Source organism: Centroberyx affinis, unplaced genomic scaffold, assembly GCF_046629955.1.
Source record: "Centroberyx affinis isolate AG114_WGS23_722 - 3 ecotype Tasmania unplaced genomic scaffold, CSIRO-AGI_Caff_v1 ptg003126l_1, whole genome shotgun sequence".
Taxonomy (NCBI): Eukaryota; Metazoa; Chordata; class Actinopteri; order Beryciformes; family Berycidae; genus Centroberyx; species Centroberyx affinis.
Genome location: NW_027281188.1, coordinates 92,001 through 115,309, shown reverse-complemented (window position 1 = coordinate 115,309; position 23,309 = coordinate 92,001). Strand labels below are relative to the sequence as shown.

At 41.4% G+C, this 23,309-nt stretch overlaps 1 protein-coding gene across 1 annotated transcript in view; it reads left to right on the top strand.

Annotated features, from left to right (window-relative positions):
* Positions 1-23,309, top strand: part of LOC139659498 (protein FAM184A-like) — a gene marked incomplete at its 5' end in the record, with an annotated part of 86,044 nt that overhangs the window by 5,340 nt on the left and 57,395 nt on the right. The window contains 2 exons of the mRNA XM_071537792.1: positions 10,087-10,237; positions 20,409-20,621. Coding sequence (XP_071393893.1) covers positions 10,087-10,237; positions 20,409-20,621 — 364 coding nt within the window. The remainder of the gene's footprint in view (positions 1-10,086; positions 10,238-20,408; positions 20,622-23,309) is intronic.

Genomic DNA, 23,309 nt, shown 5'->3' with positions numbered 1-23,309 from the left:
GTTTCACCCGGATAAAACGTCCTTTTTCCCGGAAATCTATACTTATATACTAAATATACTGTTACTGTTCTATTTAAAATTTTAAATGTATTTTATTTTACTAAATTGTGGCTGCACTTTAACAGTTTTTTAAAGGAACTGTTATTTATTCATAGATTTATTTATTTATGTTCTTTTTCAGTTATGACTGACTGTCAAACTAGATAATAAAGTTCTATGGCATTCATTCTCTGTATGTTATTTGTTCATGTTTTACAAAGGCTTTAACCTGAGCCAGGCCATACAACAATGATAGCAATTATATCACACCCATACAGGGTTAGTAGTATACAGCTGTTAAAAAATAACAAATAATATATATATATTTTTTTAACGCACTGGTATCGGATCGGTACTCGGTATCGGCCCATAGGCAAGTTCAGGTATCGGAATCGGTATGGGGAAGGAAAAAACGGTATCGGAACATCTCTAGCTAGAACTCAACTCAACATGTTCTGTGGCAGCATTGCATTGTGGTCTATTGGGGCTACTGTCAGAGGAGAAATTGGTCTCTCTCCTCTTCTACGATGGATCTCTCCCTGTATGATTGTTGAACGTCTCTCGGTGCAAAACGGCGGCTCTGGAAAGAAGCCCTCGCTCTTCGATTCTGAGGGACTGACACCTTTCTGCTATCAAACTCTGCTGGAAAATATCTGGATGTGACGTTCGGCCAGTTACCCATCCACGGGAATAAGGAAAATACACCACCAGGCAACAAAATGGACCCGGAATTGCGAGTTACCTCACCAGCAGCTGCTTAGTAACAGCGTTCGTGTTTTCTCAATCATTAGGAGACATCATTAGGAGCGATTCTGTGGCGGTGCAGAAAGCTCTCGTTTTCCTGTGACAACGCCTGCTTTCACGGCTAAAGATGATGGCTTAAAAGATGGATTTCGGAATGCCTCTCCTTAAATCGTCCGAGTCTGCCACGCTGACAGACTGAGCGGGCTCTGGTCAGCTTCAATTAGCTGCCTAATGAATCTCGGAGTGGTGATCTTAAAAGTAGAGGTCCACATACTGTAGAAATAGCAAGTACCGCCGCTGCTACAGAGCTCTCTTTCCGTCTGTCTCTCTCTCCCCTCTCTGTCTCCTCTTAATTAGCTTTCATTCACCTTCCTCTGCCTTTCTACACAGAGCGTATTCTCCGGAGAGCCTCCATTCATTTGGTGGTTGTGGTACATACATTGCGGTTGGTGAGCGGTATGAATCGGGGAGGCTGCTTTTAATCCCTTTTTCACAGTGAAAGCAGATGGCCTGTCAGTGATAGTGTAATCAAAGCTCTGAGGATTACCAAACGAGTTTCAGCGGATCAACAGACTAAAGCGCATACAGCGCCATGCTAGTTTGGGTCGGTCGTACAGATGATCTTGTAGTGCGAGGCTTCAGGACTTTAATCTCTTGCCTTCTGATCTAGTCTGGACCGTCACCATCATTTCACTAATGTCTGTGATGCCCAATGTTTTCACTGTCTGTTTAGTCATGTAGCGTTTTCCCAGTATTGATTTATGGGTCCAGCGAATAAGTTGCTTAAAGGTGCTACGTGTTGCATTTTAAAGGTCCCATATCGTGGAAAATGGGATTTCCTTTGCCTCTGTGATGATAAAGGAGTTGGATGGTCTATCTAAACATGGTGAAAGTATCAAAACGCACGGTCGCCAACTAAATCCACACAATCCATATTAGAAAAGCAAGCCTCTAAACGAGCCGTTTGGACTTCCGTAACTTTGTGGCGTCACAAAGGTTCGCTCATTATCATTTTTGTAAGAAATAATAGACTAACAAAGTGTTTTTTTCAAAGCGGTTGAGCGGTTGTCATTGTTTATTAACCGGAGAGTTTTCCCCACCTGTAGCTGCCGGGCCGCGGAGTCTCACGTTTCACTCTCGAAACGGTTAGCCAATCGGAACAGAGGGGTCGTTAATATTAATGAGCCTTAAAGACACAGCGACAGAAACAGCCTGTTCTTGGTAAGGCTCAGAGAGATGCTGGAAAATGTAAAACATAAATGGATTGAGAGTGTTTTTGGTACATGACACCACACACACAGCTTTGAATGGACCTCAAGATAGAAAATAAAACACTGGAAAGTGGAGAATTTGGGACCTTTAACATCAGTAAATCATTACCACATTAATTTTGAGATATCAGTATAAAACCAGAAGCAAACAAGACCATGGCCTCTACGCTGCATTTTACATTGTGAGCCACCTGGTCAGATTTGGCAGGAAATCTGCTGGATTGCTTTACGGCACAAAACAGGAAGAGGGCGCTGTTCTTCCAGAGCAAACAGAGCTAAAGCTTTCACCATTGTCTCATTTGTTTGCAGTAATTATTCCAAAGTATCACTTAATTTGACAATGATATATTGACATTTAAAAATGCCATACATAGCACCTTTAAAGGAAAACTACCCTAAAACACTTAAACACTGTTAAAAAAAAAAGATATTTGTGATGTTTCTTGCATTTCTGGGCCCATTTTGTTGTTTGGTGGTGTATTTTTCTTATTCCCTTAGAAAACTGGTCAAACGTAGATGCCGTGATGTCACATGAAGATATTTCCAGCACAGCTGCAATGGAGTTTAATAGCAGAAAAAGTTTCAGCCTTTTCGGAGAGAGCAATTTCTCCACTGACAGTAACCCCAATTGACCAGAATGCAATGCAGCCGCAAGCCATGTTGTCTTTTTATTAAGCGGCGAAACTATATTATTGCTCTCTACACCTACACTTATAACCCACAGCTGAATGCAATAAGTCCACGGCCCTTCTCTGGGGGTTGTTGAAAGGCATTCTGGGAAATGTAGGAAATCACTAAGGCAGGCTGAGGTGTAGGTACACCAAAAAAGTCAATAACATCACTTCTTCACAAAATAACTGCTCTAACATCATATAGCTACCTAACTCAGTATCTGGTAGTGGATTTTTCCCTCAGTCATTGAGTTTCTCTTGGCTGCCTCCCTCTGCTACTTGTTCACCCCCAGCCTCATCCCATCTTCCTCCTCCTCCTCTTCATCCTCCTCCTCCTCTGCAGTTCAGTTTGCTCGGTGGTCTTCACCCAACTCACTAAAACTAACTTCAGCTTCAGGTAGACGCAACAGACAGGCAGGGAAGGAAGGAACAGAGGGCAAGGGAGGCAGACAGAGAGAGAGCGAGAGAGAGAGAGAGAGGAAAGTGGGAGGAAGGGCGAGATAGAGATTCAGAGAGATTAGCGGTTAGAGAGAGTTGGAGAGGTCTGCTGATCTTCTCATTCACACACACACACACATACACACGGATTGTCCCTGCAAGGAGGAGGAGTAGGTGCCAGAGCATCTCCCTTTTATCTATTCCGCTATTCTGACAGCCTGTCAGAAGACTGGCTACAGCATGCACGCACACACACACACACACACACACACACACACACACACACACACACATAACCGTGTCAAACAGAATTATTGAACATAGTTTGTTTGGTTGTTCTTAAAGCTGGTGAACAGAACAGAACCAGCGCATTCCCATTTGGTTAGTAGACATAGAGGCTAATGTTTTTTTTTAGGATTTTTGACTTCTTATTTTCACCTTTACCAACAACCTTTCCAAAGCCCATTCAGATGGGATTAGTTTCTCCAGGGTAGGCATTGTAATTGTAATTATTACTCAAGCTATTTGCTAATTTTAATCCCGTCTGGAGCGACCGTGTCGGTGATTTTCCCCCTCGACCAATTTCGACCCCAATTACCTCCTGTTTTTCCATTGATAATTCCGGTCCCGTGCGAAGAGACTCCTCCGCGTTTCAACTCATTTGCAGACGATGTGGAGACCGGGCGTGCTGCTTCCCGATTGTCAATGAGCATGCAAATTTCATTTTTTATCTGTGAAAGTGAAGATGGGCCAACACGGAAGCGTTTGAGGAGGCTTTTGCTCATTTAATTCCTACGAAGCCACCTACACTTATACCTTACACTCCTTTTCCTCCCTCATCCAACAGCTTGTTGTCTTGCAATGTTTGGATGCCATGTTGAATTTGAGAGCACTGTTTGTATCGGAAGCAACTAACAGGCTTTGTGTGCATTGATGTTTGCATTCCGGAATATCTGACGAAACTATGTCTGTAATTTGGCATTGGCATTGATGAGTTATATAACAGGAGCATGGCTAATGTTTTGTTTCTTTTGATTTGAAAAGCAGACTTAAAGGATAAGTCGATTTTGGATAATGTACACCCAATCCTTATGCCCGCTATTAATAATATTTTGAAAGGTGATACTCCACCCTCTTGGAGATATGCTTCCATTAGCCTACTCCTAAAAAATCCCTTGGACTGTTCATCGTATAGGCCTATCAGTCTACTCAATGTGGACTACAAAATAGTTGCAAAAGTACTGGCTCATAGACTTGAAAACGTGCTTCCTAAAATTATAAACCCGGACCAGGCAGGATTTGTGAAATCGAGGTATGGCACAGATAATGTACGTTGTGCGCTTAATGTCATACACTATCTTAACACAAAAACCCAGCATTGATAGTTTCTCTGGATGCCGAAAAGGCCTTTGACCGAGTGGAATGGTCCTTTTTGTTCTCTGTATTAGAAAAATTTGGTTTAGGCTCTAGTTTTATTAATATGATTAAAATTCTTTACTCTGATCCAATAGCCAAAGTTAATACAAACGGCCTGATGTCTGAGGTGCGCAGAGGTTGCAGACAAGGGTGCCCTCTGTCACCTTTATTGTTCACATTATTCATTGAGCCGAGGTCATCAGAACTAATGCCAACATAAGCAGGATCACAGTGGGTGAAGAAAACCATGTTATTTCCCTATTCGCGGATGATGTTCTTCTGTATCTAAGGGATTTTGGATAATTTGTCTCTTACATATCTGTAGTACTTGGACCCACAGAAAATATTAACTTCAGAGTCAGCTGTTGGTTGAAACTGAGAGCTTCCGTTACCTCTTGTTGCTAACAATGAGTCTAAATGGGGTTTGTCAAAATATCTCCAAAAAAGCCAGTCTTTGAAAACGATATAGCGACCGACTGATGTATTTATATTCGCCTGGAAAGCAGCAGCACCGCACCATTTCCACTCAGTGGATCGTCTTCTACCAAACTCTACTGTTTACAATCTCACCTGACCGCCCAAAACTAGATTACTCCGCCAGTAACACACTTTCACCCCACCACAGTCTGTGCTGCAGCAGAGAAAAATAGTTCTGTGATTTCCTGATTAGAGATATTTTTGACGAACCTCATTTTGGACTCATTGTTTCAAACGACAGCTGACTTGGGAGCCAATATTGTCTGTGGGTCAAAATACTACAGTATGAGGCAAATGGTATATAGGTCCAAAATCACTGAACATCTCCTTTAAGCCCTCTTGGGACAGTATACGTTTCACCTGGGATCATAAGGAAACTACTCACCACCTCAAGAAACTCATTATTCTAGAAGTTGCACCACATTGCTTCGTGCCCAGGAGACACTGATGCAGCATGTTTACTACGCTTTATGTCGCACAGCCATACCTGCTGACACAGACTTCTGAAAATACATCATGCAAGTGCAGCGGGAGGGAGAGTTAGAATAAGAAAGATGTGTTTTGGTTTGGGTTTACACATGTAAACGTCATAACTGGGTGAAAGTTAAAGAAGCTTGCACTCCGATTATGAGAAACCTGCTTAAGATGCCTGGCTTGCTCCCATATTAAACTGTTTACTGTGGCATGGAAACATCTTATTGCTCTCACTTTTGCTTTTCACCATCTGTCAGACCCTCTCAGCTTTACATTTTGATGTACTTACTTTTACCGTTGGGATTGTCATTTCTTTCCACTTAGCTACCGCTCGGTCAAAGAGGGAGGCGGAATATTCCGTTAACTGATTTATTCATGATAACAGGGAGACTCCACAACCGGGTATCAAAGGTTCATGTAAACAGATTAACCCAAATCAGACCTTAACCAGAGTTTTCGTCAATAGCCAGACTACTCTATGCTTGTAAACACAGTACACTGAGACATTGATTGGATGGTGCATAGTAACAGCCTTGGTTAGAAATGTTTCTACCAAACTAAAATCATACTTAAACCCAAATTCTACCACAAACACCGCAAAGTCAATTGAAGCATGTCATACTCTAGATTTGAGGGTTGAATGACTACGCATGGTAGGCAGAGATGTTTATTACCATTAAAACCATTTACAATGAATGAATAAATGAAATTTTATTATTGTGTCGTGCATACAATTGTATGCCCAGCCCACATGGGCTTACAAGACACCATAAATTCAAACAAGCCAGTACAGTGTATACATTGTCAAACAACAGAGAAAGAAAATAAAGAAACTAAAGCATCTTTCACCTTCAGATCTTCAGACCATCACTGAGTAGGGCAGAACTCCTAAATCACTGACAGAAGCTTACTATGTGTTACTGAAAAATCAAAATAAATATTAATCAAACAATCTATCTTGCCTTCTTTTCCAAGCTTTTGAGATAAAGTTAGCAAACTTAAACACATCAAAATGAAACAGCCATTCCAGTTTTTGCTCATCTGAACACCAGAATATTTCAGGGTTTTGTCGAACGATTTCATGTCACAGTAACTCTCTTAAGTCATCATAATTTGTACAGTACAAAAGAAAATGGGACTCACTTTCCACTTCACCCAAATCACACAGCTCACACAGTCTGTTTTCCTCCGGAATATTTTTGAATCGACCGACCTAAATGGCCAGAGGAAGAATACCAGCTCTCAACTGTGCAACCAAAGATCTTTGGCTGCTAGGATAAAGGAGATGTAAGATATAATTCAAGGCCAAAATTCTGTTTGATATGCACATATGTCCTTTACATTTGGGACCCGGACTCATTGAGCCCCTTTCCACCTGCATTAACCTGCGTCCTAGGTGATCGGATTGTAATTGGATAGAGCAAAAACATAAAATCCGGGTGTAATCGCACCTAAGATTCACCGACAATCAGATCAGCCACTCCGAGACACAATAACAATGCAGAAATGCGATGCGCCTCCAATCCACATATCACACCTAATCCAAATAATCCACATCCACCAGCACCATGAATGGAAATACAATGACTTTTGCTGATCCAATGCAAATCTAACAGGCAGCTCTGATAGCAGCATCCTTGTCAAAAATGGATTGTCAGGATAGCGGTGAATGGTGAACAAGCAAGACGAGGTGTTTACTATCAATTTTGAAGGATGGAAATATGACAAGCAGGGAATCCGCAGGTCCTTGAAAAGCCTTTAAAAGTATTGAAAGGTCTTAAGAGGCTATTTTTTCAGGTTTATTTATGCTGCATGCATTCCTAGACTAAGACAGAACAGGGTTAGTAGTACAATATCCTTTAGCTATGTCCAAGCAGAAATAAACTGGTTTTACTAGCTTTGTTTCTTCATTTTGGTTTTGAAAATTTTACTTAAATTAAATTCCAGGTAGCTTTAAACAGGTCTTCAAAAGTCTTTGGGTTTCTGAAAGCTGCAAACCTGAAATTAAATGTATTGTCAGGTGTAAATCTAATCCAGCTATATCAGATCTAGACACAATCCATTGGCTTTCTTCTAACTGTGACGCGACAATTAGAAGAACATCTTTTACCTGCTGTACACACACACACACACACACACACACACAGGCACTCAAGTGCACATTCACAGTATAGCACAGACCTACACATGTACCGACCTTATGAGGCAACATTTACCACATACCTGGATATTTCCCCGTCTTTGGCCTTCCCTTCATCTCCCCATCCCTTTAACCCTCCATCCCTTCATTTATTCATCTCTTCATCCCTCTCCGTCTCTCCGTCTCCCCTCATCCCCTCATCACTCATTCAGCCCACCAGGTGCTGTAGAGCAGTGCTTATTAGCAAAACCAGAGTTCTTTGAAGCCTCTCTGTGTGTGTGTGTGTGTGTGTGTGTGTGTGTGTATGTCTGTGTGTGTGTCTATGTGTATGATTGCATGCTTTATACTGAATGAGGACATGAATGATGACACGTGTCAAGCAGGCATGCTGCTCAATGAACGTGACTGTCTGGAGTGTGACTGCATGTGTGTGTGTGTGTGTGTGTGTGCACGTGTGTGTGTGTGTGTGTGCCCGACCGCCTTCAGTCTGACACTTTCTGGCTCTCAGAGCGACAAAAACCCCGAATGCCTGGATACTTCATTTAACAGCTGCCATTTCACCTCCCACACATCTATTACACTGGCAGCACACACAGCCACACTAAGAGCTGTTAGCAGCAGTGTTAAAGAGTGGTAGCCATTCAACAGATGCAGCGCTGAGGTCTGAGAGAGGCCATTTATTGTGCCCATTAAGCCAGTATGCAGTGTTCTGAAGCGTGGTATTTTCATCTTTTCAACCAGCTTCTGTTTCCTACCTCAATCTGCACTTGGCTGCTCGTTGATGAGTCTCTCCTTTATCCAGATATTGCTTTTATTCTCAAACGCCAAAATGATAAAAAAAAGACGTAACTAATATGTATGGAGTCAGTGTGCAAAATGTGCATTAAAAGGATACACCAAGTTTGGGGAGATTGTCCCATTTACTATGTTGAGCGATAGTAGGCTCCATGCTAACACTTTAGCATACAATATATGTTGAGTGATAGTAGGCTCCATGCTAACACTTTAGCATTCACTATGTTGAGTGATAGTAAGCTCCATGCTAACACTTTAGCATACAATATATGTTGAGTGACAGAAGGCTCCAAGCTAACACTTTAGCATACACTATGATGAGCGACAGCAGGCTCCATGCTAACACTTTAGCATACACTATGTTGAGCGACAGCAGGCTCCATGCTAATACTTAAGCATACAATATATGTTAAGTGATAGTACGCTCCATGCTAACACTTAAGCATACACTATGCTGAGTGATAGTAGGCTCCATGCTAACACTTAAGCATACAATATATATGTTGAGTGATAGTAGGCTACTAGCATATTTTCAAAAGGGGGAAAATGAGAACCTGTAGCAGCTCTAAAGGCCCATTCACGTCTAGAACGATAACTATAAAGATAACTATAACTATAAAAATATTGAAATCGTTCTAATTAAATAGAATGTCTGTGTTCCCACTACAACGATAACTATATGAACATCCAAATCTCAGAGCGATTTTTCAGATACAGAGACGATAAAATCTTTTCATAAATCAAAATAAAGTAAAAAGGAAAGGTTGGGGGATGGCCTATTTGACAAAGACCATCCCCTCTATGAATGTTGAAAAGTAACGTGGCAGATGGGTCGGGATTGGAAGAGCACTTGGGATTAGCATTAAATTGTGTTTACTGACTTGGAAGCTAGTTAACTCGCTAACTAGAGTATTTGCTAGTTATCTAGCTAACTAAGAAAACAGCATCATGTGCTGGCCAACCTGACCTGCTGAGGGCTAAAGCGCTATGCCACATTTAGACCTATCTATCATATCTTTTGAAAACGATAAAACAATATCATTGGAGCGTGAATGCTTGAGCATCAATTGTTATAGTTTACAGTTATAGTTTATAGTTATATTTATCGCTCTAGATGTGAATGGGCCTTAAAGCTGAATGGTATGTAATCTCAAATGATATGTGGCTAAGTCTGGTAAAATTTACAGGAAATATGATGCAAACATAATGTTTCAAACTAGCAGGGACTACTTTCCCTGTTTCCATAGGAAGTGAAGGTGGTGGGTGGTGGGAGACTGTGTACATCAAAAAATCACTACCCAGCGGATGAATGCATGTTTGCTCACATGAAATAGTTCCAAAAATAAACCTTGCTACATCCGCTATAGTGAGTTAATGATATTGTATTTTTAAAATGTATGAATCAACAGGTCATATAATTAAAAAACACTAACAATTTATGACCACTAAAAAGTCTTCTATCGAAATAAACTTGACATGGTCACAGGAATATTATAAAGGCACTCATTCCCTAAGCTTTGCACTCCTTGTGTTTGGTGGCTTGTAATGTGGGTGATGTAGTAATTAAAGCTAGTTCCGCCTAAAATGTGTAAAATGAAAATGTGTGTGTGTCGTCCCGTAGGCAGGAATGTAAGAAGCTGCGTGAGGAGCTGAGGGAGGATCATGAGGAGGACAAAGCCTTGGCGTTGGCTCAGCTGGCCCAGAGCAAGGAGCAGGAACTGGGCAATGCCAGGGAGAGCTGGCAGAGGAAAGTGGAGGACCTGCTGGAACAGGTAAGACTGTGGCCGAGAGATGTGTGTATTCCGTAGACCAGTGGTTCTCAACGTGGGGTCTGGGGGACCACCAGGGGTCCTTGAGGAGGTTCCCGGGGGTCCCCAGCAAACTGATGAATTGTTAAACTTCAGCGTTATTCCATTTACAAGAAGTGAACACAATTAGAGAATGTAGAAGAATGACTGTTTTGATCATAGTTTCTGTTATTTCTCTACCTACAATACAGATAGTCATGGAATTCTGGACAAAATCATATCCAACAATAAAAATATTCTCAGATTTGGGTCTGAGAGACATTTTGGGTATGGACACACATTAGAAGAAGTGAAATTAGCTACTGAGACCATAACCTCTTCTCGAAAAAATGTATTGACTTTGTATTTTTAGTGAGAAGTTGGGTTGTGGTCCCATTGACTTGCATGGAGTTGGGGCGGTTTGGAGTCTTTTTGGAGCCGGGCCCTAGCGGACGTTAGAGCAGTGGTTCTCAACGTGGGGTCCGGGGACCACCAGGGGTCCTTGAGCGGGTTCCAGGGGGTCCCCAGCAAATTGATGAATTGTTAAACTTCAGCATTATTTCATTTACAAGAACACAATTAGAGAATGTAGAAGAATGGCTGTTTTGATCATAGTTTGACTGTTATCTCTCTACCTATAATACAGATAGTCATGGAATTCTGGACAAAATCATATCTAACATTAAAAAATATTCTCAGATTTGGGTCTGAGAGACAAAATCCTATATCTATCAATTCTGCTGCCAGTTCAGGAAACAATGCAGAAGAGACTTAGCGGTACAGTCACTGATACATACATCCACTGCACCTACAAAACAGTGAGGATATAGATAGATATAGGACACACTCCTCTGTGTGCGTGTTTGTGTGTGTGTGTGTGTGTGTGGTAGCTGTTTGCTCCATGGCACCCCCATCAAAGCGCATGATGAAAGAGAGAAAGGAGAGGCTGTAATCCAGGCCGTCTCTGCCACTGGCTGCCACCAAGCCAAATCCCAACCAGCGCTCTCTCTCCCAGGGCTCTGTTTGTTTGTGACAGCCCTTTGAATTTTACAGGCCAGTTATTTAAAGGCAACTTCAAACATGTTGCTGGGGTTCATGGTTGAACTACAACACACACACACACACACACAGACACACACACAAGCCTACAAGTATGATGGAACCCAATTAGAGTTTGAGTTTGCCCCACCTCTGTGCGGTTTCCATACATTCTGTCACTTCAGACTGGCCTTTCTGCCTAATAAAACTTTATTGAAACTCATTACAGTGTCCCATAATGACAGTAATATTCAACCAGGACAGCAGGTTGCAGGTTGATAACAAATTTACAATTAATAGAGTTGGCTGCAGTTTTGTCATTTTATGAACCAGTGCCCAGTTGCATGAAAAATCTTAGGTGTCCAACTTCAGTTTGTTTCGTTAGGAGCGTTGCATGAAGCCCCTAAAATGATCTCCTCAGCTAAGGGCTGGTATTTAGCATTTTACAGTAGTTTCAGCTGTAACACGAGTCCCCCGTTACCATGGAAACCGACGTTCTGGGCGATCCCGGGAGGCTCAAAAGAGATCGCTATTGTTTTGCAACATCTATAAAACTCGCAACTCCCCTTGCAATTTCATCAAGGTCTACATTTCTGTGACACAAAACCATGTCATACACATTTATTTAATCCAGACTATTTAGCATTTTTGTGTACTAGAAACTGACTGGCTGCAAGCTAGCTAATGGGAAAAATGCACTGAACAAGCTGTTACAGTAGCTCAGTGAATTTAAATCTTGCTAACAAGAAAGATCAGCCTGACTGTAATATAAATTAATTGGAAAATAATAGCAATATAAAAGTGGCCCAAATACTTCAGAGACCATGTGAGGCACCTTAACATTTAAGGAAAGGAAATGCCCTTAAGGGGCTTTGTGTAACCCATCAGCAATAATATAATGATGACTTAAGGATCTTTCCTTATCTGCAGATTTTGTGAGCTTAGAATTATAAGGTTCTGTCTGCCTTCAGGATAGTTCTGAGATATTGAGCTTCAAAATTTTCAGCATCCATTGAGTTAAATGGAGATGGGTCCTTTTGTTTTAGAAATTACAGACTCAAAAATCATTATTTTCAAAAAGTAACACCACACATATGCCAACAGGCACTCAAAGAATAGGTTCATGCGACTAACTCAGTTTTGACAAAAAAGTCAGATAGAACCTTATAATACCAAGGTCAAGATTTATCTAAGGACATTCCCTGAGCAGGGAGATAAGTGGGTTTTGTGCAACTCACTTGAGTTTAAGGTGATCCTTAAAGAGAGTACTTTAAACTCTTAGAAACTTAACTAAGAGTTTTTGTGCAGCCCGGGCACAGGACCCTTTACCTTCAGGGTGACCAAGCTTTTTAGGGCACAATCTGGATTTGGAGGCAATTGACCTTAACAGCATGGTCGACTCCTGCCTAGATTTATCCTCACTAAATAAAAAAAGGGCTCAAATTGATTGAGATTCTACCTTAATGAGGTATAACGCCTTCGTTAGTGTCAACTAATGTTGGCCATATTTCATGCTGTCAGTAGACAAAAACAAAGAAATGCACTTAGTGATATTCTGATACACCAGCTAATGGTCATACAACCACGATCGAGACTTGTACATGTTAGAAATAACACATATGATATTCTAACGTACCAACTAATGGTCATACATGTTAGAAATAACGCATGATATGATGGTGATGATGATTGCTTTTATTTAAGTGTCGTACTTCAAAGAAGTCCAGCCCACATGGGCTTACAAGACACTCATATTCAGTCTGTGATCAGACATATTATATCATACAATACAGCACTATACACATATAGGTAACACTTTACAATAAGGGTACATTAATTAAGGGTTAGTTAATGCGTAATAAGCATTAACTAACCCTTTATTAACAGTTAACTAATGTGTCTGGTAATCATTTACTAATGGTGTTCATGTTAGGTATTAATTTATACATTATTTAATAGTCATCTTTATAAACTATTAAATAATGTATAAATTAATACCTTAGTTAACATGAACACCATTAGTAAATTATTACCAGACACATTAGTTAAGGTTAGTTAATGCTTATTAAGCATTAACTAACCCTTAATTAATGTACCCTTATTGTAAGTTTGCAGTTTAGCGCACAATTTAGCGCATAATATTATATAATATATTATATGATATATCAATATCAACAAAAAAACTTTCTCCACTTCAAGCGAATGTAAAAACGTTTACAAAAATTATATTGAATTTTGCCATTTCCCATTCAGTCCGTCTAATTCAATACCTCGTAATTCAGAAAAAACATATTTGGATGGAATCCCAAGTAGTGTAGATGAAGTCAAGATTGCTTTCTTTTAGCCTATTATTATCCTGCTAGTCCTCTACAAAACCTCTGTAAAATATTAAAACATTGCACTGGATCGTATCATTCAGTATACAGAAATAGCTTTCAGCTCTTTCTCCCTCCCTAGAGTGTTTGTTTTGAAGCATGGTGTCAGACACCTGGGCAGAATGTGAATGACCGGCTCTGATGGCATCGCCTTCTCTGAGAGGAGCTCAGAAATGATGTGCTGTCCTCCTTCAAAGACCATTGTAACCTTTTGCTTTCATTGGGAGAAGTGGGCTTTGCCGGTGATAGAGCGAGAGGGCCTTGCTGATTGCTTTTGATGCACGTACACACGGGTTTGACCGATATATGGGGCTGATACTGGGCCTCACTGATCAATATCAGACCAGTCAGTGTGGTCCACTTCTGATGTTATAGAGCTTCCTCCCTGACCGCAGCTTGTGTGATTTTAAGTTTATTTATTTGTATCGTACCATTCATACATAGAATGTAACTCAAAGTGCTTTACATCAGTGATTCTCAAACTTTTTCATATCAAGGACCCCTAATTTAGTCCACATTAGGGCCACGGACCCCCAGTTTTTTTCAGGTGTGTTTTTTTAATTTTTTTTTAGGTGTTTTAGTGTAAAAATGGGATATTAGTAGTATATACATGTCACTCCCTTTTCCTGCCTGCCTCCTAGCCTAGACCTCAGGACCGCAATGGAAATAAGTCATGTGACTTTATTGCGATATCCTGATGAATTTTTGTACTGTATATACATTTGAACATTGTATTTTAATTTATTGAATAAAGTCAATCAGTCAATCAATCATTTGATGATATTTTGTCTCTCGAACCCAAATCTGAAAATATATTTATTGTCAGATATGATTTTGTCCAGAATTCCACGACTATCTGTATTGTAGGTAGAGAGATAACAGAGAAACTATGATCAAAACAGTCATTTTTCTACATTCTCTAATTGTGTTCACTTCTTGTAAATGAAATAATGGTGAAATTTAACAATTCATCAATTTTCTGGGGACCGCTTGGAACCCCCTGAAGGACCCCTGGTGGCCCCCGGACCCCACGTTGAGAACCACTGCTTTACATCAAATGCATTGATTAAAACAATAAATTAATTGAAAACAGTGAATGGGTTAAAACCATTGCATTGCATTAAAATAACATTAAAATAAAAGAAAGACAAAAATCTCTTCTAAAATGACCAACTTCTAAAATGACAAGCAAGCCAAAAAACAGCAGAATAAATATGTTTTTACTATTATTGTTATTATTTCCCATGTATTACATGTCTGACCAAAGAAATCATTCCAGTTTGGAGTGGAAGGATTTTACTTAACAGTCTGTAAAAAAAACCCATATATATCGGTATCGACCTTCAATAGCCCACATCGGTCAAACCCACATACACACACACACACACACATGCTGTGATGATGGCTGTGCTCTGCCGGTGAGTGAGCATCACACCTCCTGTTATTGTGTGTGTCAGTGCCTGGTGATCGGGAGGCATTGTGCCTGAACAGCTTGTATTGATTCCTAGGTGATGGGTATGGATTCTCGCCTTGCTTTTTCTCCTTCCCTCAGTTTCGCCGCCCAGTTATGAATCATCCCAGTCATTTATCAGTGCACATTGGAACTGTGTATCGTACATATTGCGAATATAAGGGTTCACCTCGAAAATCCACTAAGACATAACAAACACAAAACGCCTCGGCTTACGAGGGTTGGAACAAAACCAGGAAACGGAAACATATTTATATGCAGATATCATCGGATATCATTTTCTCAAGTGTCACGTATTCACATAGTTTCACAACATAGAAGTGTTACAGATGAATGGAATAATGACGCCGTGCTGAGGCGTTCATTGCATATTCATGCTTCTTTTAAAATCCAAGACGTTAGAAATTCTAAAAAGAAACATAAGAGAGGAGAGGAAAAAATGAAAGTCAGCAGAGAAAGCAAACGAAGAGCCGGTTTCCCTGACACCAAAGTCTAGTCCCGGACTTAGAAGAGCTTTAGCGGAGTTATCCCCCATTTACTTGGTTAAAGATGGTTTTAATCTTCAGCTAGGTCTGGGGGATCTCTCCTGACACAATATGCCAGATGCCTACAGCTTGTAGTCCAATGGGCTGTAATTACACTGATGGTGAAAAAATCAATGGGGAGAGAGAGAGAGAGTGGATGAGGGAGGCAACAAGAGCAACTGCCGCTGTTCAAAGCCTCGTGTTTCCCTTGCAAGAACTCCTGTCTGTGCTAGACTGACTTATTTCTTCCTTCCACAGTGGCGCGCACACTCACTCACACACTCATTATTCAGCGTTGCGGTGATCCACACCGGAGCAGAGCAGCAGGCTGCTGTCGCTAATGAGCTCTCAGTAATATTAATGTAGCGTGATTAAGCTCTCCTGTGGTCATCGCGCACCCACACACACACACACACACACACACACACACAAACACTTTCGACGGCTCTATTTATGTTCATTCTCCTGCATGGCGTTTTCATCAGCTGCTGCCTTGCGGTCCGTCTTCTCCCACGCAGTGACAACAGCATCTCCTTCAGCGCGGAACCGTATTTATTTAAGCAAGTGTCAAGTCGAAGCATCATCAGCGTCATTTTCGTGGATGGAAATGCATCCAGAAAAGACGCAGTTTGGAAATCAAGTGACGGTACGGTGTCGTTCAAACATCCTGTATTTTAACAGATTGTCAGTTCAGTGCCATTGATGCTTTGGTGTGTGGGTAGCAAGGTTATTATCATTAACGAAAAGTAAGTGTGAAAAAACATTTTCGTTAACTGAAATAAAAATAAAAACGAGGCTTTAGAGAAAAACGATAACTAACTGAAACTGTATTGTGTGTTTACAAAACTAACTAAAATAAACTAAAATTATAGAGAAAATGTCTTTAGTTTTTGTCTTTGTCAATTTATTTCATACATAAGCCTAGTATTTTGGGTGGATATGAAATCTATCTTCCAATTTTCTTTTGTCAATTTTTTTTTTTACATTTTTGAATCTCGCCCCTGACAAATACCCCATATTACAAAAAAAGACTAAAGCTAACACTGAAACTAATAAAAACTAAACTAAAACTAAGCATTTTCAAAAAATAACAACTAAACTAAACTAGCAAACCCGCTTTAAAAACTAATTAAAACTAAACTGAAATTAAAACCAAAAAGTCAAAACGAAATAAAAGTAAAATCTAATGAAAAATGCAAAATTATAATAACCTTGGTGAGTAGGTATGATTTTCAAAGATATGATGTCAGGGTATTCCTTAAATGTCTAACCTTGACAGTGTGTAGCACGGAGTTGTGAAAAGAAGCAGCCTGCCAGTAGTTTGCTGGCAGAGGTCTGGCATAGTAAATATCAGTGTCAGTGTTGTTGTTGCTTAATGAAATTAAATATGCGAGGCTATGGGTAGCGAGCAACAACTTTTCCATGTTAAGCCTAAAGCCTTGTAAGCAATATTTACCAATACAGTGTCTATCCCTTGTGCTGTTTAAGGTAAGCACCTATGTAGAAACCTAGCTTGAATATTTGAGTTAGGGCCACAACACCTGCAGAAGGGTCAGCAAGAAGTTCTGACATCCCAGGACCAGCCCCCTCAATACTGACACCCAATTACTTCCAACCTCAACAACAAACATTAGTCTGAACAACAATAGGATAGTTCCTACTGGCTTTTAAACAGCTTGAAACGGCCTACTCAGAAGTCCAGAAACTGGATTGAATCAGCAAACAGTGAGCTTAATTATGTAAACACGATCTCAGAAATCGGTCTGACGACGAATCGGTTAGACTCTGGGGGCCAATATTTCGGGGTTTCCGGTGTAGCCAGCGGACATCCGGGCCAAGACTTCCTCTTCCGTGCGCTGGTCATTGTTTACAGTCTGATTAGCAACTTCAGACGTGAGAATGGATACAAACAAACAAAATACGCAAACATTGATACTTTTTGTAGGTGTTTTAGGTCCACACGACATTTCAGTTAATCTCTATAAACAGATATCTGCATATGAGACGTCGTCTCTCAACTTCAACTCCATTCTCGCGTCTCAAGTTGCTAATCGGACTGTAAACAATGACCGGCTCACGGAAGAGGAAGTCTTGGCCCGGATGTCTGTTGGCTACACCGGAAACCCTGAAATATTGGCCGTCACCCCCAGAGTCTAATCGTCGTCAGACCGATAGACGATGGGTTCAGAGATTGTGTAAAACAATAATACTTGGAGCTGAGAATGGTGTATGACCATTCACTTCTGCTAATATAGGTATACTAACGTACGATACATAACTCCTTAAGGCCAATTTATCCTTCTATCTTGAAGTGTCGCCACAGCTACGGCATTAAGTCTTTGCGGTGCCGGCGGAGCGTACGTGCATCTCCCCAAAAATGCAACAACTATGATTGCTCCACTTCGTATTTCCTCCTAACTGTATCCAGTTCATCTGCCGATAGTGAAGACAACATGGAGCAGATCGAAGAGAGACGAGCTGTGGAGGCTTGCAACTGTGTTCATTTGTACGCCGCCTCATCTCCAAATTATAAAGATTACCCGATGTCATTGAATTTGTGGTGAGGAATATCCCAGAACGTGAATTTCAGAGAATGTAAACACTACTACTTCTGTTATTACTTATGTGCCAGCAAAGCACGCCACTGACATCTAGCGTTTTTGTGGTCTACACGCAGAATCGCCAACGCAGAACTATAAATGCTCGCACCACAATAGACACCTACGGCGGCATTTTGACGCAGAAGTGTAACTTGGCCTTCAGTCATAATGTAACTTTCCAAACACTTTCCAAACCCAACTGATGTTACTTCTTTTGAGACGGTGCCACTGGCTGATCTCTTTTTGGTTGCTTTAGAAGCTTACTTTGTTGCCTGCTACAATCCCTGACCATGAATCTTAAACTCCCTGAGTAAACTAGTAAACCTACACCACCCGAATTCCACAGGGTGCACCCTGGCTTTCAAGCCTTGCCTCCCAAGCCTTAGCTGCTAGCTCACAGCATCTAAGCGTCTTCCTTTTACTGTGTACGTTTCATCTACCTCTTCATCTCATCTTCCTATAGCACAGTAAGCTATAAAAGAAGACAACTCAAAGCTAGGTCTGGTCTTAGGCTGGTGCTGACTATCCCTGGTGGGGCTGTATAAGGCAGATGTCTGTGTCTGCTCACATTTACCAATCCCTAGGCTCCCCGATATTAATCAGGTGATGGACAGAATACAAAGCATCGAACAAAAGCAAAATCCACACACTGAAAGTTGCTCCCAACGTGTTTGAATTTATTAACACCTACACCACATGTGACATTTCAAGCTCTCTGCCTTTTATCAGATGTCACGTGACTTATTCCCTTTCACGTACAAAGCCAATTTGATGCATTGGGTTCTCTCTCGAAAGGTAAAGAATTCATTTCTTTGTTTGCTCTCAGTTGGTTATGGTTAACGAACACTTCACTAACAAAGACCACGCCACTATGAGATGTATTTAGATGGTTTATTGAGGGAAAGAGGGGTCGAGAATGGAGGGATGAAACAAGGGTCGAGGGTGGAGGGATGAATCAGGGGTCGAGATGAAGGGATGAATCGAGGGGATTGATTGAGTTGGGTCGATGGTTAGATCGAGGAACCAGGGAATTGAGACTCAGGGTGGGGGCACTGTCTCGCTGATGGGGAGTCTTCTTGGCTCCATCATATCCCCTTGTGGTTCCTGTACTGAGAGAGAAGAGCAAGGGGTTGGGGGGGGGGTGAGAGAACTGAGACATACGAGAGAGAGAAAAGGTCATGGTTAGGTGCGTTTAAATAGGGTGGAGCAGGAAATTGAATGTGTGCTTGAGGTGTGGTCTTGTCCCTGAACTATAGTTAAAATAATAACTTCATTTGGTTATGGCAGCAAGTACATTCTCCTTGGACAAGAATAACTTTGAATCCTGACAGCATATGTCAATTTGTTGCTGTTTCTGCACACAGAGGACATGTGGGGTCTGCATCTAGCAACTGGTTGAGGGTTTGGGTGGGTTTGGTGATGGCAGCACATCACAGGTTGCTCTAATAATCAATCTAATCCTAGATGCCTCCATATTCCAAAGTTCTTTCCAACTAAGCTTCTTCTTCTTTACACTCACCCAGTTCATCCATTGTCCCTGCATGACCAGAGAAACTACTTTGGCACATTGTGCTGCTTCTTCCTGACAATGTATTATGACAAGTTGTGCCTATGAAATGTCTCTGGTGATTCCATTTTTACACGCAGAGCTAAATGAATTGCACTGCAACATCAGCCAAAGCTTACTGGCGTACCGGCTGGAATTGCTAACAAAATTTACTTCTAAAAGGAGAAAGAAAATGAATTACTGGAGGCTTGAAAAAGCTCTAGACCCCTTAATGTGATAATGTTTGTTCAAGTCTAATTGAAAAACACCCCCTCTTTACCCTCTTCCTCAAACTCTCTGCTGCATGGAGAAGCAACTCCCTAGAGACCGCCTGAATTCACTTATTCTTCTCACTTCTCCCTTTCTCTCCCTATCCCCATCCCTTTCTTTCTAAGTATTTGTGTATGTGTGCGTTGATATGAATATTGAAGCAGAGGCTGGAGGAGTAAAGGCGTCCCAGTCCCAGTCACCTGCACAACACCAGTCCAACCTGCTCCCTCCATCTGTCCTTCCATACCTCTCTCAGCCACAGTTCAGCGGCGGCTCCGAAGTCCGTGCACTCATTGTTCTCTCTGTCTCTCGCTCCGTCCGTCCCTCCCTAGATCTCCCTGTTGAAGCAGAGCCTGGAGATGCAGCTGTCCCAGTCCCAGTCGTCGCTGCAGCAGCTGCAGCACCAGTTCAGCCAGGAGAGGGAGCACCTGAGGCTGCAGCTGGACGAGCTGCAGACGGAGCACCAGAGAAGACAGCAGCGCCTGCAGGAGGCCCACTGCTGCGCAATGCAGGACCTGGAGCACACCAGGCAGCACAACCTGAAGGTAGGTGGTGGGGAACACACACATACACACAAACACACATACAGTACTGTGCAAATGTCTTCGGCACATGTAAAAAAAATAAATCCGTCAAACGAAGATGCTTTCAAAAATAATGAAATGAAAAGTTTCTAAATATCAAAAATGTTACTATAAAGAGCAGTCTACTGACACACTAATGCAGATAAATAAACATCTTAAAATTTATATTAAAAAATCAAGGGTGCCTAAGACGTTTGCATAGTACTGTATATACAGTACAATCTAAAGGATGATGAAAAAAACATGTCTACATGTACGTATATGGACCTGCTCATTGAATATCTCATTCCAAAATCATGGACATTAATATGGAGTTGGTCCCCCCCTTTGCTGCTATAACAGCCTCCACTCTTCTGGCAAGGCTTTCCACTACATGTTGGAACATTGCTGCGGGGATTTGCTTCCATTCAGCTACAAGAGCATTAGTGAGGTCGGGCACTGATGTCGGGGCGATTAGGCCTGGCTCGCAGGCGCTGTTCAAATTCATCCCAAAGGTGTCGGACGGGGTTGAGGTCAAGGCTCTGCGCAGGCCGGTCAAGTTCTTCCATACCGATCTCGACAAAACTATTTCTGTATGGACCTCGCTTTGTGCACGGGGTCCGGAGGATGCCAGGAGAATGCTCCAGAGTCCAAGCCGGCTGCTCGGCCATGGAAACCCACTTCATGAAGCACCCAACGGACAGTTCTCGTGCAGACGTTGTTTCCAGAGGCAGTTTGGAACTCGGTAGTGAGTGTTGCAACCCGAGGACAGATGATTCGTACACGTTATGCGCTTCAGCACTCGGCGGTCCCGTTCTGTGAGTCTTGTACGGTCTACCACTTTGCGCCTGAGCTGTTGTTGCTTTGCCTGATATCAGACAGAATTGTCAACTCGTTCCACTCCGTTTCCATCTTCAGTCTGACATTGCCTCCACACTAACCGATTTCCGTGGGGGAGGGGGATTCGATTTTCCCTAACCAATCACTAGAGGCCAACGTATCCGCCTGAATCTAACGTCATTTTAAGTCGACACTGATGCGTAGCCGTGACAACACCAGAGACGGTTCAGAAAGTATAGAGCATCTTTGACAACACGGAGCGAAGTAAAAACAAAGTATTTCGGATTTCAAAGTAATTGGTACTTTTAATCAATTTAGAACAGCCTCGATAGCAGCGTCTATCTTGTCTATAGCGGTCCCCATTGTTGTTATTACTCCTCCTTGGTTCAACAACAGCTTGACAACGGCGGTAGTCCCGCCCGTGGCGCTGATTGGCTAATCATTAGTCCCCCCCCCGGCGCTCATTGGACCGATCATTTTTCAACCGAGAAACCGCTGTTTCATGTCACGATGCCAGACCAGAATCAGTCAACTCGGTGGAGTGGGCAGATTCAAAGGTCTGGACTCAGGCAAGTTGTTGCTCCTAGATGTTTCCACTTCACAATAACAGCACTTACAGTTGAGCGGTGCAGCTCTAGCAGGGCAGAAATTTGACAAACTGACTTGTTAGAAAGGTGGCACCCTATGATGGTGCCACGCTGAAAGTCACTGAGCCCTTCAGTACGGCCCATTCTACTGTCAATGTTTGTCTATGGAGATTGCATGGCTGTGTGCTTGATTTTATATACAATGGGTGTGGCTGAAATAGACTAATCCACTAACTAGAAGGGGTGTCCACATACTTTTGGCCATGTCTCTAAATATGACCATTTACCAAAAAATTCCAAGTATTCAGTATCCAGCATTTTATTCTTGGCAGGTTGGAAAAGCCTCTGAAACCGCATTTAGACCAAAACTTTAAATCCAGGGTAATAATAACTAGATGAATTGTTGCATCAGTAAATACAGAAATACATGTAATTACAAATCTACACACATGATCAACTAATTGGATACCTACAGTACATGCATAAACTGACATGCTTGCTTATATACCTAAATTTACACACACACACATACACACACACACACACTCTCTCTCACACACACACACACACACACAGACACACACACTTTGTTCAGTTAGATAAGGTAAAAAATTAATTGGGTTGGTATAACAGCAAAGAATAATAGATTATAATAGAAAAATAGAATATAAACAAGGATATAACAAATTTGGGCAATATAAACATAGGTTACTGACAATTTCTAAATATTAAATAGAATGCACATATAATGGGAAATATAAGAGAAATGTGCAAAAAACAGCAGTAGTACAGATTATTTCTCATATGAACATTATATCTAGATATGAAATATACACTGTATATAAATGTATATATGTGAATATAACAAAATATCAAAATATTAATACATATTCAGTATGAAATAGGTGGAAACATTTGTATTTATCAATGACATGGATTTGGGAATCAGAAGAAATATGTGACAGCAAATACACATGATGCAGCAAAGGAACTGCAAATATCTATTGCAAATCAATTAAGATCAATTATCCAAACGACTAGTCAAAACAAGCCTGAGCCTGACTGATTTAATATTACACACGTGCACACACACACACACACACACACACACACACACACAGAGACACAGGCAGCAGCATTCACAGAGAGGCCCTCTTCAGCCCTAGTACAAAGCCTGGTAGACAATTCTTGACGTTCAGGGTCTTCTTGATCTCAACTCCATTATGAGGTGAAAACTGTGAGT